The sequence below is a fragment of the Gadus macrocephalus genome, chromosome 9 (genome assembly GCF_031168955.1).
Source record: "Gadus macrocephalus chromosome 9, ASM3116895v1".
NCBI classification, from domain to species: domain Eukaryota; kingdom Metazoa; phylum Chordata; class Actinopteri; order Gadiformes; family Gadidae; genus Gadus; species Gadus macrocephalus.
In genome coordinates this window covers 7,764,143-7,779,858 of record NC_082390.1, presented here as the reverse complement: position 1 = coordinate 7,779,858, position 15,716 = coordinate 7,764,143, and the positions used below count along the sequence as shown (strand labels likewise).

Genomic DNA, 15,716 nt, shown 5'->3' with positions numbered 1-15,716 from the left:
CTCCATCCCTCCCTACGTTTCTCCCCAATTTTGAAGGTTTGCATTTCACGCAGCTGTGATTGACAAGCAACCTACACTGTCCCAACCAATCAGGGAAGAGATGGCCTAATGGGTCAGCTATGAGCCGGGAGCGGACTGAAATCTAAACTGGCGAGACGAGTGACAAGTAGAAGCAGATATTCTCAGGGCGCACTCCCCTCATTAGATGCTGATGGATTTTCGGTGGCCGTTCCTAACAAATGACCCCTCAAATAACGGCTCTTAAATCCTACAGCACCTTTTACGTTGCGGTTGATGGATGGTATTCTAATTAAGTTTGTACGTGGTTGTTGCAGAGTAATAGGGGGGGACGCCGGTACTGGCCAGCGAGATGTGTTGTTACTGGGTAATAGAAGTGGATGTGGTCTGGAGGGACTGGATGTGGAGGTGGAACGGGGGGACGATGGTAGCACTCGCATGTGCAGCACAGAGAGAGGTTAGACATGGAAGGGGGGAGGGCTGTGTGAAATTACAGAAGATCTAGGCCTGACCCGGGCCTGCCTTGCTTTCTCTTTCAAGCGTTTTGTGTGTGCTGGTACTCGCAACGCAACCAGAACGAAAGCAATGTTTTTGACAAGGGAAAATCCTCGGGGGTTTGTATTGCATGTAAATCGTGTTTTCGGTGGATGTCAGTATTCGGAGTTGGCAAGCCGGTGGAGAGTGCTTGACTTTCGATTTCCTCCCTTGTTGACGAGTTAAACGAAGTTTGTTCTATTTCCTGGCACATCGGAGCTCGTAGCAGAATGTTCTGGTGATGGCGTTGGTGTTTTTGTCTTGTTACTGGCTGATTCATCGTCGTCCCCAGCTCCCCTGGAGGGTGGAGAGACACAGAGTACAGTACATGGCATATACTGAGAGCCTCTCCGGGCCACAATCACACACACTGAGTTTCTTGACAAAAATGTGTTTGTGTCGTTCGTTGTAGCAGAGGGCCTGAGTGAATAGTCTCTCTCCGGCTCTCGCTCACTCATGCTCTCTCTGGCTCTCTCTGTCTTGCTCTCGCTCTCGCTTGCTCTCTCATTCTCTTTCTCCCTCTGTTCTGTTCTATCTAGTTCTGTCTATCCCTGTCTATCTCTATATACTACTGTATATAGATATATACAGAGAGCTATGAGAGATATATAAGATCCATCCGATACTGCAGAATATTAGATTAGGGACCGCCGGGAGACACAATCTGAAATTCCTTCTGACAAGACGTCACTGTCACGGTCTTGCCCTTGACAGGTGATGAAGATGCGTTCATGATTGTGTCCGGGCCCCGGTGAGATGCCTCCACGTGCATGTTGTACATGTCCTGGCTCGTCCTTTATTCATGACCGCCCATCTGAGCAAGGTTCCTCCGCTCCCTCTCCTCGCTCGGATATTATCTCAAGAGTCTCCGCTTCTGTTCCCCAAATGAGCCAGCCAGCCTTCTCTCTCGCTCTTCTCTCTCGCTCAGGTCAATTTAGTTTTGACTTGACTTGATCCGTCTCTATAAAACTATGAGCAAGTCATCGCCAAAATGTAGAACTTATTTATGATCTCTTTATTTATTGCTACATGTGTGTTTTGCCAAGATAAGCAAGTGCTCCCTCCTTCCAGATTTGACACGGTAAATAGATGGCGAGGCCAGGCGGAGGGGATAGTGTAGTGATTAGGGTGGTTGACTCTCAGCCAAAAGGTTCTGTGTTCGATCCCCGTTGTCCACGGTCCACCCGATGGCCTCTTAGAGTAGGATGACCCCTGACCCCTACCTGGTCCTGATGGGCCTGTATCTGCAGTCGCTTGACAGAAACGTCTGCTAAATGACTAAATAATTGAATATTAGTCTTAGCTTTGAGTTGGCTCCCCTGTCTCTCTCTCTTTCTTCCTCTCTGCCTTCTCTCACTCCCCCCCCACCCCTCTCTCCTTCTTTCTAACAGAGCTTTGGTCACATGCAACCTTGTCGCACTGAATCCACTGTGAAATGCTGTGCCCTGAATGTAGTCACGTAGTCACACCACACCACACAACCGCGCAAACGGCGCACACACACACAGCCCACAGCGCACACACACACACACAGCACAAAAGGTACCCCCAGCGTGAATACACATTCATCATTGTTTCTCACATAGCAGGTAAACTAAACGGAGAATCCTAAGACACACACGCACAAAGACACCTCCGATGCAAACTCTTTGCTCTGATAAGTATGCAGCTATGGCAACACTTGAACTATTGAGACAGAAAGAGACACACACACACACACACACACACACACACACACACACACACACACACACACACACACACACACACACACACACACACACACACAAAGCTGTGGGATAGTGATGATGAATCCGAGTGTTCTCCAGCCCCTGGCCCCTGCTGTGAACAGTAACCACGGAGACACCACATCATCACACTGCCACTGATGCCGTGTGACCCTGCACCCCCAGACTGCTCTCGCAAGCACACACAGCCCGTCTCCCAGCAGGTGTTGACTGCCTTCACCCTGTGTTAACACGTCCGCGGGAGACCACAGTTCAGAGAGCCAGAGACGGCAGCAAACCCTCCCTCTCTGTCTCTGTCTTTCTCTCCCTCTCCCACTCACTCACTCACTCACTCACTCACTCACTCACTCACTCACTCACTCACTCACTCACTCACTCACTCACTCACTCACTCACTCACTCACTCACTCACTCACTCACTCACTCACTCACTCACTCACTCACTCACTCTCATCCTCCCCCCACTGCTGTGTGAAAATGTCTGTGTCATGGCTGCCCTAACGCAGCCCCACGCCATGCAGGCATCGGCGTTGCCATGGAGATTGAAGGCAGGTCAGCCAGGAAACATAAAAACTGAGACTCAAAGGGGGAATTGCGTTGTGCAGCTTGATGTTGGCACCGGCTTTGTCTGGTCGTTACCCTTGAGTAACGATGGACTTTTTTCCTTATTTTTTTTTGCCTTGCCATCGTTTCCCTAAATGGGCTTCCTGTCTTCGACTGCGATGGAGTTCTTCAGCGGCCCATCGCCCGCGGCAGCTCACAGGCATCGGTGATGGATGCGTTATGGCGCCGCATTAGTGAGCGTGGAGGTTTATTAGCTTGTCTGTGCCGCGGAGAACAGGGAGACTGTAGTTTATGACTCGTTCTGCTGCATGGTGGCAATTACTTTAAATTATTTCAAATTGTTCTTTTCACTTTCATGGTTGTACATATTTTCACATCTTGTATCACTGTGCCAATAAAACACATGCTATGTGTTTAAAGTTACTTTCAATACTTCTCATAGGAGTCGAAAATTGCTTAATAGGTAGAGAGTGGCAACTGGTGGAGGCGATGCTCGTTTGAGGATGCCTTAAGTGTTGTAAATGGCCCTTGAGCAAGACCATTATGTGCTGCTACTGCAAGCTTCCAACAAGCTTTCATCAACATGCGTTGCCGAGAAGTGAGTGTGGGTTGTGATAGACGGCAGCGGGGCCTTCCTGGACTGTCTCTCTCTCTGGGTGTCCTTCACACTGATTGGCTGACAGGAGCGGAATCAGTGGGAAGGAGGGGCAGAGAGGGGGTGATGAGATGGATGACAGCTGGCTTTCCCTAATAGCCAGGCTGTTATACACACATTCACACACAATCACACACATGCACTCGCACAAACTGAATATCCCCCCCCGAATTTCTCTGCCCCGTCTGCTTCTCGCCCATATCGGTCTCTCACAGCGGTCTACTTGACTGACAGGCGAGATGGAGACTGGGCCACTCCGGCTTTAATGCCCGGTTCGTTACACTCTGAACTGATGAAGGGCAGCACATCTGCCCTTCGGTTGCTCCAGATTACAGGGCTCAGCGGGAGAGCTGGGGGGTGTTATGGACCCCTATGGTGCTCACTGTGGTGGTGCTGGGGGTGGTGGTTGGGGTGGTGTTATGGACCCCTATGGTGCTCACTGTTGTTGGTGGCGCCGATATCCTACAGCTGAAGCTTGGATAGAAGAGGCAGAGGAGGAAGAGGAGGGGGAAGAGATGGAAGAAGAGGAGGAGGAGGTGTTGGAGTTAACAGAGGAAGAGGAGGAGGTGTTGGATTTAAAGGAGGAGGAGGAAGAGGAGGAGGTTTTAGAGTTAAAGAAGGAGGAGGGGGAGGTGTTTTGAGTTGGAGCTAAAGGAGGGGGAGAAGGGAAGTTTAGACATGAACACAGCGTGGCGGGCGTCGGCGTGCCAGGCTGCCGGCTGTGAGGGCGCCGTGTGGCCAGTCATTCTTAATAAAGGCCGTCTGGCTGCAGGACGGCGCCGGCCCACCGCTCGCATGATTAGCCATGCAGATGAGAGCCGGAGGCGGGGCTGGGAGGGAGGGAGGGCTCCTCCGGGACTGATAGACGGAGGTGTCACTGAAAGGAGGGAATTAGGAGGAGGTGGATTGTGTGAATGAAATGGGAGGAAGGGAAAGTATTAGAAGGCAAACGAAGAAAGCTTTGAGCGGCTGAATCGAATGAAGGGAATGAATTGAAGTGCAACAGTGTGGGAGTGGACTTGACCTCAGCCTTAATGAACCAACAGCAACAGTCACCCTGATGCGGGGGCCGGGTAACCGTTGGAAACCCAGTGGAAGCTTCACTTTTTTCCTTCTTTTATCGCTGAAAAGCATTGCGATCTGTATAAATGCTACACTCTGGTTAATTATTTCCCATTGCGCGCAATTAATTCAATTAATGTTGATGTGCCAGCAATAGTGTGAAGCAGAAACAGGTTGTGATTACCACACGCAGACCACACAGCCATTGTTAGTGATGCTGAGGCTTCCCAAGACACAAATACATCTCTTCTTCTCTTGGCGGCTCCTGAGGCCTCACAGCCTCACCGTGGAAACGCCCCACACTTTCTCTAGTGGCTGCTCGTAGGAGTTTACCACTTTGTCGATGGAAGTGCTTAAAACCAGGAAATGGAATCCCACCGCCAGTCCCCACTGAATGTCGATCGTCGAATCGCAAGGCCGAACGCGCTCTGCAGGAATAGCTTGGAAAAAGTGAACTGAAGTTAAACTTACCAATACACAGTGGATGGTAGGCGAGGGCCACACTCCAGGCCATGCGGTTGGTGGGGATGAGCCGTCAGACTGAAGCTGGCCGGAGGTCCTTGGCTGCAGACCAGAGCAGTTGGATGGAAATGGTCCAGATTCACAAACACTTTCAGAAGCCTCGTGCAGGTTTATGTCCTTCTTATTGAATGAGCCATTTTTCTTTCATGTTTTATTGAATGATTTTGAACGTGACGCTCTCTTCCAAGTGTCCGGGCCGATCAGCGCACGTTGTCTGAGCGCACGAAGGTCTGGAGATCAGGCGGGTGTGAGGTTGTGAGCGGGAGAGGGGGGAGTGGAGGGGGGGGGGGCTCACCTGGCAGTGCTGAAGTGCCTGCGACGAGCGAACACTGGATGCTACCTAACTAGCCCTGTGATTAGCGTTAGCTGCTCTCACCGGAGAACGTCTGCCATGCATATCTGATGTTGGTAAACCCGTGGCTTCCCCTTGGAGATGCGACCGCAAGGATGAGTGCGTTCCCTGTGCCTCTCTCCCCCAATACGACGGCACACTCGTAATTAACAAGGCGTTTGATTCCTGCGGTGTGCGTGCCGTGCACAGGGCTGCGGCATATCTCTTCAATTAATTTGTAAATTTTCCCCTCGGTCGACGCCGGGATTGTTCAATCACTAAATGAGCCAAATAATGATCGAGTCTCGCGGTTAATGCTCCCGTCTCCATGGCTTTGTCTCCGTGACTGCGAGCCGGTGAAGCAGCAGGTAGTTCCGTCGACGCCAGACAGATATTAGTATCGCCCTGACAACGCCGCTCACATGCCGTCGGTGCAGACGTGCCGGTGGGATTATTCTGATTGGGTGAACATCGGCGTAACGCATCAGTCAAGCCTCAGCTGTCTTCCGGGCCGCCCGCCTGATTACGGCGTTCCCGCGCGCCAGGGCCCATCCTGACGACGGCGCTCCCATGCTCCTGATGATGGCGTTCCTATGCTCCAGGGCTCCTCCTGATGACGGCTTTCCAATGCTGCGGGGCCTATCCTGATGAAGGCGTTCCCATGCTGCAGGGCTCCTCCTAATGGCGGCGTTCCCGTGCTCGATGGCTCCTCCTGATGACTGCGTTCCCATGCTCCAGGACACATTCTAATGGCGGCGTTCCCGTGCTCGATGGCTCCTCCTGATGACTGCGTTCCCATGCTCCAGGGCCCATGCTCCAGGGCCCATTCTAATGACGGCGTTCCCATGCTGCAGGGCCCATCCTAACGGCGGCGTTCCCATGCTGCAGGGCCCATCCTGATGGCGGCGTTCCCATGCTGCAGGGCTCCTCCTTATGACGGTGTTGCCGTGCTCGATGGCTCCTCCTGATGACCGCGTTCCCATGCTCCAGGATTCATCCTGATGACGACGTTTCCATGCTGTAGGGCCAATCCTAATTACGGCGTTCCTAGGCTCAAGGGCTCCTCCGGATGACGGCGTTCCCATGCTCCAGGGCTCCTCCGGATGATGGCATTCCCATGCTCCAGGGCTCCTCCTTATGATGCCGTTCCCATGCTCCAGGGCTCCTCCTGATGACGGCGTTCCCGTGCTCCAGGGCTCCCCTTGATGACGGCGTTCCCATGCTCCAGGGCTCCCCTTGATGACGGCGTTCCCGTGCTCCAGGGCTCCCCTTGATGACGGCGTTCCCATGCTCCAGGGCTCCCCTTGATGACGGCGTTCCCATGCTCCAGGGCTCCTCCTGATGACCGCGTTGCTGTGCTCCAGGGCTCCCCCTGATGATGGCGTTCCCATGCTCCAGGGCTCCTCCCGATGATGGCGTTCCCATCCCGCGCTCCTGATGATTGTATGCCGCTCAGCGAGAGTCGACCCGAGAGTCGACCGCATGGGCCTTTGTATCAAGTGGAGCGCGGACAGGGTTTTTGCCGCAGGTGGTGTTCTGCATAAAGCGATGCAGGGAGCTGATAGCAGGGATATCTCTGCTGGGAGATGTTCTGTATTGCTTGATCTCCTGTGCCATGTTGCCGTGGTGATAGGGTGTATCGAACGGCCTGGTAGCCCCCGGCGGTTTTCTATGCGTGGCGACGTGCGTTCTTGTTGTTTGGCCTCCATCATATCATTCCCTCCCGGCCTTTGAACAGCGTAGAGATGCACTATTGGCCTTGTGTTTTAATGTATATGTTGTTGAGGCTCTTTAGGGATCTTAGAGATACAAGATACAATCCGTTTTCGTTAAAGATGCAATGCATCATTTTCACCTCTATCTCTACCTCGGTTTTCCCATTGGATCAGGCAGATACTTGTTGCCTTTTTCCTGTAAAAGTTGTAACCCTATTGCTTTTCTTTAAGCGATATGAGTACACAAAGAAGTATGCAAAATATGTATTATTCATCTTATATTTATCGTGTGGCCTCAAAATACATTGAATGTAAAAGATGTGCAATTATGTGTGATGGAGGGCTGGTAAGTGTATGCATGGTTTTATCCCATCTAAACCCCATTAGAGGTACATGTTCTTCAGGGAAATGATGATGTTGTGCACACAGAATGACCAGAGCCTTTAAGATGCTTGTTGTTCTCGCACGTGAACCCTGTTGCGAGAGGAAAAGGCAGACGCATTGGTCGGATGGATTGTCCATGTATAAATTTACATTTGAATGCAATAATGCAAGTCATGGGCAATTTTCTAAAGTGCCTTTTTCCTTTGGAATATTTGCCCTTGTAATTTCCTTTTTTAATATCTCAGAGAAAGCCAAATCGTGGACACGTAGATTGAAATGAAAACACATTTAAACGTTGCATTACATGTGGCATTTAAATCATTATTTTTGTTTCAATCTTTTATTGCTTTTTTTATTTTTTATTCAAGTTTATAGTAAATGGAAACTGTTGGGGATGTGTGTGTGTGTGTGTGTGTGTGTGTGTGTGTGTGTGTGTGTGTGTGTGTGTGTGTGTGTGTGTGTGTGTGTGTGTGTGTGTGTGTGTGTGTGTGTGTGTGTGTGTGTGTGTGTGTGTGATTAAAATAAATAAATTGGACCTGTTAATCAATTCAACCATCAAATCTCTGAATAGTGAATTGACAAAAAAAAAATTCTCTTCAAAATGAACAAAACAAAGAACAAAAAGGACAAAATCCCAACGTTCAACAACACACAAACAGTACCCCTCCTGCTGTTCAGCTCAGCCTCCGAAGCATCGTTTCAGGACTGATGACATCATGCTGAATCCCTTCGCTTTCTTCCGCTCTGTGATCTCACACACGTCTTCTGTCTTACCCCCAAGCCGCACCACTCCCCACCTCACCTCTCCTTCTCCATTCCTCTCTTTGGTACTTCTGCCTCTGTCTCTCTGCTTCTCTTCATCCTCTGTATTCACCCTCTGTCAGCCCTGTTCCCTCTCTCCCACGGGGAGACGCTCTCCCAGAACAGAGCCTCTCCATCACAGGGGGATGGGGGAGGCGGCAGGGTAGAGCCAGCGAGGCCGTCTCTCAGTGGAAAGGTGTGTACAGGGCCTGTTTCCCAAGGAACCATCTCTAGCGCTGGCCGTTGGATGAAGGCTAAGGGCCGACTCTGCTCGACGTGGAGCCAGGCAAGAATTCAGCCCTTTAGGTTCAGCAAGAACGTCAGTACAGAGAAAACCCAGGCTGAAGCCTGTCTTACACCTGTCGCTGTAGTCTCTTTCTTGCTCCCGCTTTCGCTCTCTTACTTTAGCTCTCTCGCTTTCACTCTCTCGTTCTCACTTTTGCCCTCTCACTCTCTAACCTTTGCTCTCACTTTCTCTCTTCCTCTCTTTCACTCTCTCGCTTTCTGTTTCACTCTCTCGCTTTCGCTTTCACTCTCGCTTTCGCTTTCACTCTCTCGCTTTTGCTTTCACTCTCTCACTCTCGCTCTCTCGCTCTCACTCTCTCACTCTCTCACCCTCTCTCGCTTTCACTCTCTCACTCTTGCTTTCTCACTCACTCTCTTGCTTTCACTCTCTCACTCTCTCACCCTCTCTCGCTTTCACTCTCTCACTCTTGCTTTCTCACTCCCTCTCTCGCTTTCACACCTCGGTACACGCCTTTCATCCGCCGTTTGCGGCCTATTGTCTTGCGGCCCCTGGGAGCGCGTTCCTACGGGGAGCGAAAAGGCTCCCCTCCAGGGGTCCACCAATCCCTCATCAGGCTGGCGGCCCCCGAGGGGGTCCGCAGGGCCCTGCCACCGGGCATGATGGACAACGCCGGCGAGACTTCACCGCTGTTTACGGATGCAAATTGCCGATACCGCATTCTCCCTGACGGGCCGCGTCGTCTCGGCGTCACGCACAGCGCGAGGCACAGCGCGTCTTAATCAAGGGGATCCACGCTCGCTTGCCTGACACGCAACCCCCTCCTTAGCCCCCTCTCAGCCCCCACGCCTGTCACCTCCCCCCCCCCCCCCCCCCCCATTCAAGACCCGACCAACCAATCATGTACGGGCTCACGTTACTTCTGGAGACCGCAACTTCATACGCATTCAGATGGCACCCGTGTGATCATTCATATCACCGACCGCGCTGCCACGAGCCGTCGAGCTCTCCCCGCGGAGAGGGGGCGTAACGAGATGATACCGGGGGTGGAGAGGGGAGGAGGAGGAGGAGGAGGAGGAGGAGGGATCCTGGCAGGTTTCTGTGCCAAGAGCAGAGAACTCAACCCGTAATCAGCCTTTGGACCGCTGCCGCATGTTCCAGGAAATCTACGGGGCACCAATAAAAGGAGAGGGGGAGAGAGGGAGGAGGAGGGGAAAAGGGAGGTGGGAGGAGAGGGGGAGAGAGGGAGGAGGAGGGGAAAAGGGAGGTGGGAGAGAGGGAGGAGGAGGGGAAAAGGGAGGAGGAAAGAGTGAGCAAGAGAGAGATAGAGAAGGGAGAGAGATAGAGACCAAGATGGGGCAGAGAGAGAGAATGAGATGTGGAGACGGAGGGAGAAGAGAAGATGGGAGAGAGGGGGGAAAGATGGAGGGAGGTTGGGGGAAGAGAGGGGGTCTGAGTGAGAGAGAGGAGACGGGGGGGAGAGAGGGGAGATAGAGGGAGTGAGGGGAGACATGTTTGAGGAATGTGAAGGACCAGGGCTCTCTTCATTGACCGATGGTTTCATTTGAGTGCAGGGAACGTTTCCGGGAGGGTAAAAGCAGGAGCGGGGATTAGCTTCCAGTGTCTCCATCTGCCCCCCGATCCAAAAGCTCTCAGATATCGCTCTTTGTGCCGTGCCCCCCCACCCTACGGACCCCCCCTGGAGGCCAGGGTCTTCATCCATCATCCATCACCCCAGCCCTGTGGCCAAGAGGGTGTCTCCCTGCCCCCCCACCCCTGCTGTCCCATCGCGGTGCCCGGACCGTCTGTGGTGGTCCCCCCCCCCCCTCCCTCGGCGGCCATGGCCACCGGGCCCATCCGGGGTGGGGGGGGGGGGGGGGGTGATTGCTCTTGATCAATAATAGATCAGCCGCATTAGGAGCCATGAATAAGTCATGGCTCGTAGAGAGGGAGAGCCCAATGCAATGCGTGCGTATACACATGCACACAGACGTGTACACTCACACGCACACACACACACACACAAATGGTCGCATGCACACACACACGCGGACACACACATTCACACAAACACATGCACACACTGGCACACACACACATGCAAACACACACGCGGACGCAGACACGCAAACACACACGTGGAAGTATACAGAATCAAACACACACACGTGTGCACAGGTACAGACAGACAAACGTACAGACACTCACGCGCAACCACCACCAAACCGACACGCAATCACAGACACATACTTACTCTGACGCACTCACACAGAAACATGATTGTGTTGCGGTTTCCCCCAAAGACATTGAGCAAAGGCACAGTAACGGAACAAAGAGGGGGTTCACTTTGAGCTACTGTACCCCCCCCCCCCCCCCCCCCCCCCCCTCCCCCTGTACTCTGTTGTGTCAAAGTGCCTTTTCTCACACACACAAAGCAGGCACAGATACAAATCTTTCTCTCGCTCTCCCTCTCTCTCTCTCTCTCTCTCTGGCGTGTAATGGCTTTTTTCCTGTATGGTAGAATAAATAAGTTATTACATTCTGTGTGTCCTAAGGCTTAGCAGGGTACTGACGGATGTAACTGGTTCATATGCATCCATAGGGGGAGACCCGGTTTCACGCCATACAAATATGTCTCTAACCGTATATATTTTTACGTCATTTTTATGTAAAGAAGGGCTGCTGGGTGGGCCGGCGATGGCTGATGAAATTGCTTTACATGAGTCCGTGTTCCAATTCCTGCCACCGCCTCTCAAACTCCATCGCTGACACTTGAGTGCTCGCCTATTGCTACGGCAGACAACCTATTTACGAGACAAAAGAGCCCCAGGAGTGAAACAATAGATGAACTCACCAGGCAAGGTTACGGAAGACGCTGTAATGAATTATCAGTCGCCGCAAATGCTGTTTGCCGAGATTGTTCCCGCGCTGACACCGCTATCAGATATCAATTTTGGACGACCCAATTGGGTTAGCATTGAAGAATCCTCTCTGGCAGAATGTTGTGCGTTTGAATGTCCTCCCGACTGGAAATAGTAATGATGAATATGGATTATCTGCACGGGAAGACGGATGAAGAACACAGCGAAGCACTTCAGATGTAGAAGGGATGTGCAAGCCCAATACTAACTCTGAATATGTGTGTGTGTGTGTGTCTGTGTGTGTTGTCGGACTGCGTTCTCCTGCTGGCGGTGTATGACAGGCTAGAGGAAGCTGAAGCTTCACTGAGAGGAGACAAGGCTCCCGGGACACAGCTCTGGATTAATGAAATGGGGAGGGAGGGGGGGAGAGAGGGGGAGATGAAGGAGAGATGGATGAGGGATGGGGGAAGGAGAGAGATGGAGAGATGAGAAATCGATGGATTTGAGATGGATGAGAGAGGGATAGAACCAGCTCGGGGAGAAGCTACAGAACAATATAATTCAGATATCTGGACGTGCTAGCTCTAGTTCGGGAGCAGGACTGTAAACCCAGGCTTTGTTGTTTATCCCTCTCTCATCGGCGGCATGCGGCTCAGGAGGTAGAGTGCGTTGACTTGCTACCGGATGGTTGCTAGTTCGATCCCCGGCTCCTCCTAGCGAGAGTGTTGAGGTGTCCCTGAGCAAGACACCTCACCCTTACTGCTCCCAAGCTGGCCGTCGCCTTGCATGGTTGACACCACCGTCGGTGTGTGCATGAATGGGTGATTCTTCTTTTTTCTAACCATTGGTTCGAAAGCGCTGTACAAATGCAGTCCATTATGTTGTCCGGCCCTACTTCTGGGAGAGAGGACCCAGCCGGTCTATGATGGCCGCGTCACGGGTACCAGCGGTTCAGATTGTTTGTTTTGGATGCTGTTAGAACTAAAATGGGTAAACGTCAGATTGGTTCCCAAGTGTTTTCCACAATGTTAAGGCAGGTGTAGGAACTAGTGGAAGGCGTGTCGGATGGATTAATCAAGTGCAAGACTTTGCCTGTAAACACCAAACTAGCTTGCACATGGAAGTGTGCCATGTGCCCTTGTTATTTAGAAAGCGCGACCTCTGTGGCAATTATCATACTATTATGTTTATTGTCTCGATTTATTTGTGTGTGTGTATTTTTATGAATCTTTTTAAGTGTCACGGAGCAAGAAGTCCTGGATTATATAAATCTGCTTTAGATATGCTTTAGCCATTCTTTCCTTACTTGTCTTCAACAAACTTTGAAAGTTGAGTCGCACAGCTGAGGTGAGGAAGCATTTTCTACTGCAATCGCTTGGCACCACCACTATTAAAAACAACTTGATGAGCCAATCAATGAGCAGAATTCTAATCGTTTATGTTACAGCAAATGGACTAACCGTGCCAGTGCCAGTGTGTTACTCTCTCAAGGTTGTCTGCTTAGAGCTTTTAAAATGGGCTGGGCTGGGATGGGCCCTCCCCACAGGAACGGAATCCATAAGACTGGATCGGATTGATTACGACTCAGCAGTCAAGCCGTCTGCATGGGTCCAGATCTGCTAATGCAACACCAGGGGAGCAGCTCGTTCTGCTAGGGCCGTACCTTTAATTCAAGTTGATTACAATGTCACACTCACACACGCACGCACACACACACGCACGCGCGCAGGCGCTGGCACACACGCAGGCACACACACACGCAGACACACACATCCTTGTGAAAACAAATCCATTTCAATTAAATGTATGTGGCGTGGGTCTGTGTGTGTGTTCCGCGATAACGCATTTAATCAGCACACGTAATCATAATTTCATTTCAAACCATGACTTTCCCCTGCTCTTTTCCCGGCTGCCATCAAATCACCATTTCAGTCGCTGATAAACGGAGTGAATTGATGCAGCTGTGGCAGAGATGACCTTAACTGCCTAGTCATTCTATCACTATCCTATTCATCCCATTCACTGCATCACCATTACAAACACAGCAGCATTCCTCCAGCGTAGCGTAATAATGACGATGCTGTCAGGGTATCAATGTCGAATGTAGTCAACATATGGGCGGCAGTGGCTCCGGAGGTAGAGCGGGTTGAATGGCAATCGGAGGGTTGCTGGTTCGATCCCCGGTGTGTCGAGGTATCCCTGAGGAAGAAACCTCACACTCAATGCTCCTGACGAGATGGCTGTGTCCTTACGTAGTCGTCTCCGCCGTCGGTGTGTGAACGTGTGTATGAATGGGTGAATGTGAGTACACAGCCCAACAAAGTCGCATCACAGACTCGTGGTAGAGTGCTTATGTCTCCTGGTTCTCTCTCTATGTTTATATTCGGTCTTCTCTCTCTCCTCCCCAGGCTACCCGAGCCGCGGCGCGAGCCGAGGCGTGACCCCGCCGCCCGGCGCGATCGAGACGACGACGGGCCACGCCAGTCGCAGGGCAACGCCCCCTGATGTCAGCACATTATCTGGCAGCCGCAGCCGCCGTCCTCCCCGCTGCCCGGCCTCGTATCTCCGGCGGCCCTCCAACGCCGATAGTCTCTCTCTCTCTCTCTCTCTCTCTCTCTCTCTCTCTCTCTCTCTCTCTCTCTCCCTGATGGTCCCTGACCTCTCTCGCCAGAACTCACCTTGGGGAATGTCACGGTACGGATGGCAGCGTCTTGCCACCGCTTCAAACTCGTTTTAGATTCCACTCAGCTAGCTAACTGCCTGTGAGTGAGGCATGTGCGGTTCCCCTGCAATCAATGACCTCCATTTGCTCAATATCAGCGGCGAGCAGATGCCTGGTTTGGCTGGAGAGTCTGGCCAAGGCCGAGCAGACCAGATTCACGCCCCAGTCCTCAGTGCTCAGAAGTAAATGGAAGCTTCTGGAATCAGACGTTTTTTTTACTAAAGACACAAATGTTGATTTTCAACCAACAAGGGTCCTATTATGCCTCCCGGTGTAATTGTGATGGCCGTTACAAGCCATTTTAGTGGCCACCACTTACAATCATACATATAGGTGGACAATCCCACTTGTGATGTCACTAAAACACAGAAAAAGCAGATTTTAAGGCTTGCAATGGCTATCACAATCATACCTAGTGGCATAATATCACTCATTTAAAAATATATATAGAGGAGGGATGTTCTATTCTGAGCTGTTTTATTCATGCCTTTATTGTTTGAGTGCTTTTACCTTTCTGGTGTACCTGGCGGGGTTTAAATAGCTTTTTACTAATTTCTCCCTGTCAATTTAAAGGATATCTTAAGGATATGCGTTGTTTTTGTTTTGTTGGTTTGTTGTGCGCAGGTTGTGTGTGTGTGTGTGTGTGTGTGTGTGTGTGTGTGTGTGTGTGTGTGTGTGTGTGTGTGTGTGTGTGTGTGTGTGTGTGTGTGTGTGTGTGTGTGTGTGTGTGTGTGTGACTCTATTATCAGAGGACATTTTGACATCCCTTGGTTTAGCGACATGATTTTATACTTTACTGCGTGCAGCTCACAGAAAAGCAGCTACTTAAATGTGTCTTATTCTCCGTCATGACAGATTGGAAGCTGGAGGAGAGGCTTTGACAACAATAGATGAAGTATGCGCCATAGAGCTGGAAGCCCGGGGGGGGGGGGGGGGTTTTCTCAACAGCAAGTTGAAATATCTCAGCGCAGAGACCCTATTCCTGTGTTGACTGTAATCAAAGAGTTCTTGTAGCCTCACACGTACTTCACACTCTATTTCTGCCTTCAGTCTTTAAATAAACAGTTGCACAAACAAGCAGTTGCCCGTCTCGGTTCTGTGCGTTCGGAAAACATGCATTCTGCTTTCCCCTCACATGAATGGCTTTTCGACAACAGCGTTTTTTCCCGTCCAAAAGGCAGACACGAGATATCCAAAGGAAGACAAATGAAGTGCGGAGGAGGCGGGGAGGAGGTCATCTCTCCCCCTCATCAGGATTCATGGTCGTCTCTCCCGTCCAGAGACGACTCGAAATAGATTCGCTGAGCAGGGGAGGAGGATACAGGGAACAGGGCTTCCACACACACACACACGCACACACACACACACACACACACACACACACACACACACACACACACACACACACACACACACACACACACACACACAGGTGGAGGGACTTAAGCACAGACCGGGGTTTAATAATCCACCAGCCCACTGTAGTACACCACAGGCCCCATCCCCCCTCACTGCCTCGTCACCCACCCAGGCCGCTGTTTTTTTCCATCGTTTG

The 15,716-nt window shown here is 51.4% G+C and overlaps 1 protein-coding gene across 2 annotated transcripts in view; it reads left to right on the top strand.

The window, feature by feature from the left end:
- The window catches only part of trim44 (tripartite motif containing 44), a 39,475-nt gene extending 24,237 nt beyond the window's left edge, over positions 1-15,238 (top strand). For both annotated transcript variants that reach the window (XM_060060579.1, XM_060060578.1), the window contains exon 6: positions 13,848-15,238. In XM_060060579.1, the coding sequence (XP_059916562.1) occupies positions 13,848-13,944 (97 nt within the window). In that variant the 3' untranslated portion in view covers positions 13,945-15,238. The remainder of the gene's footprint in view (positions 1-13,847) is intronic.
- The last annotated feature ends 478 nt before the right edge of the window (positions 15,239-15,716 follow it).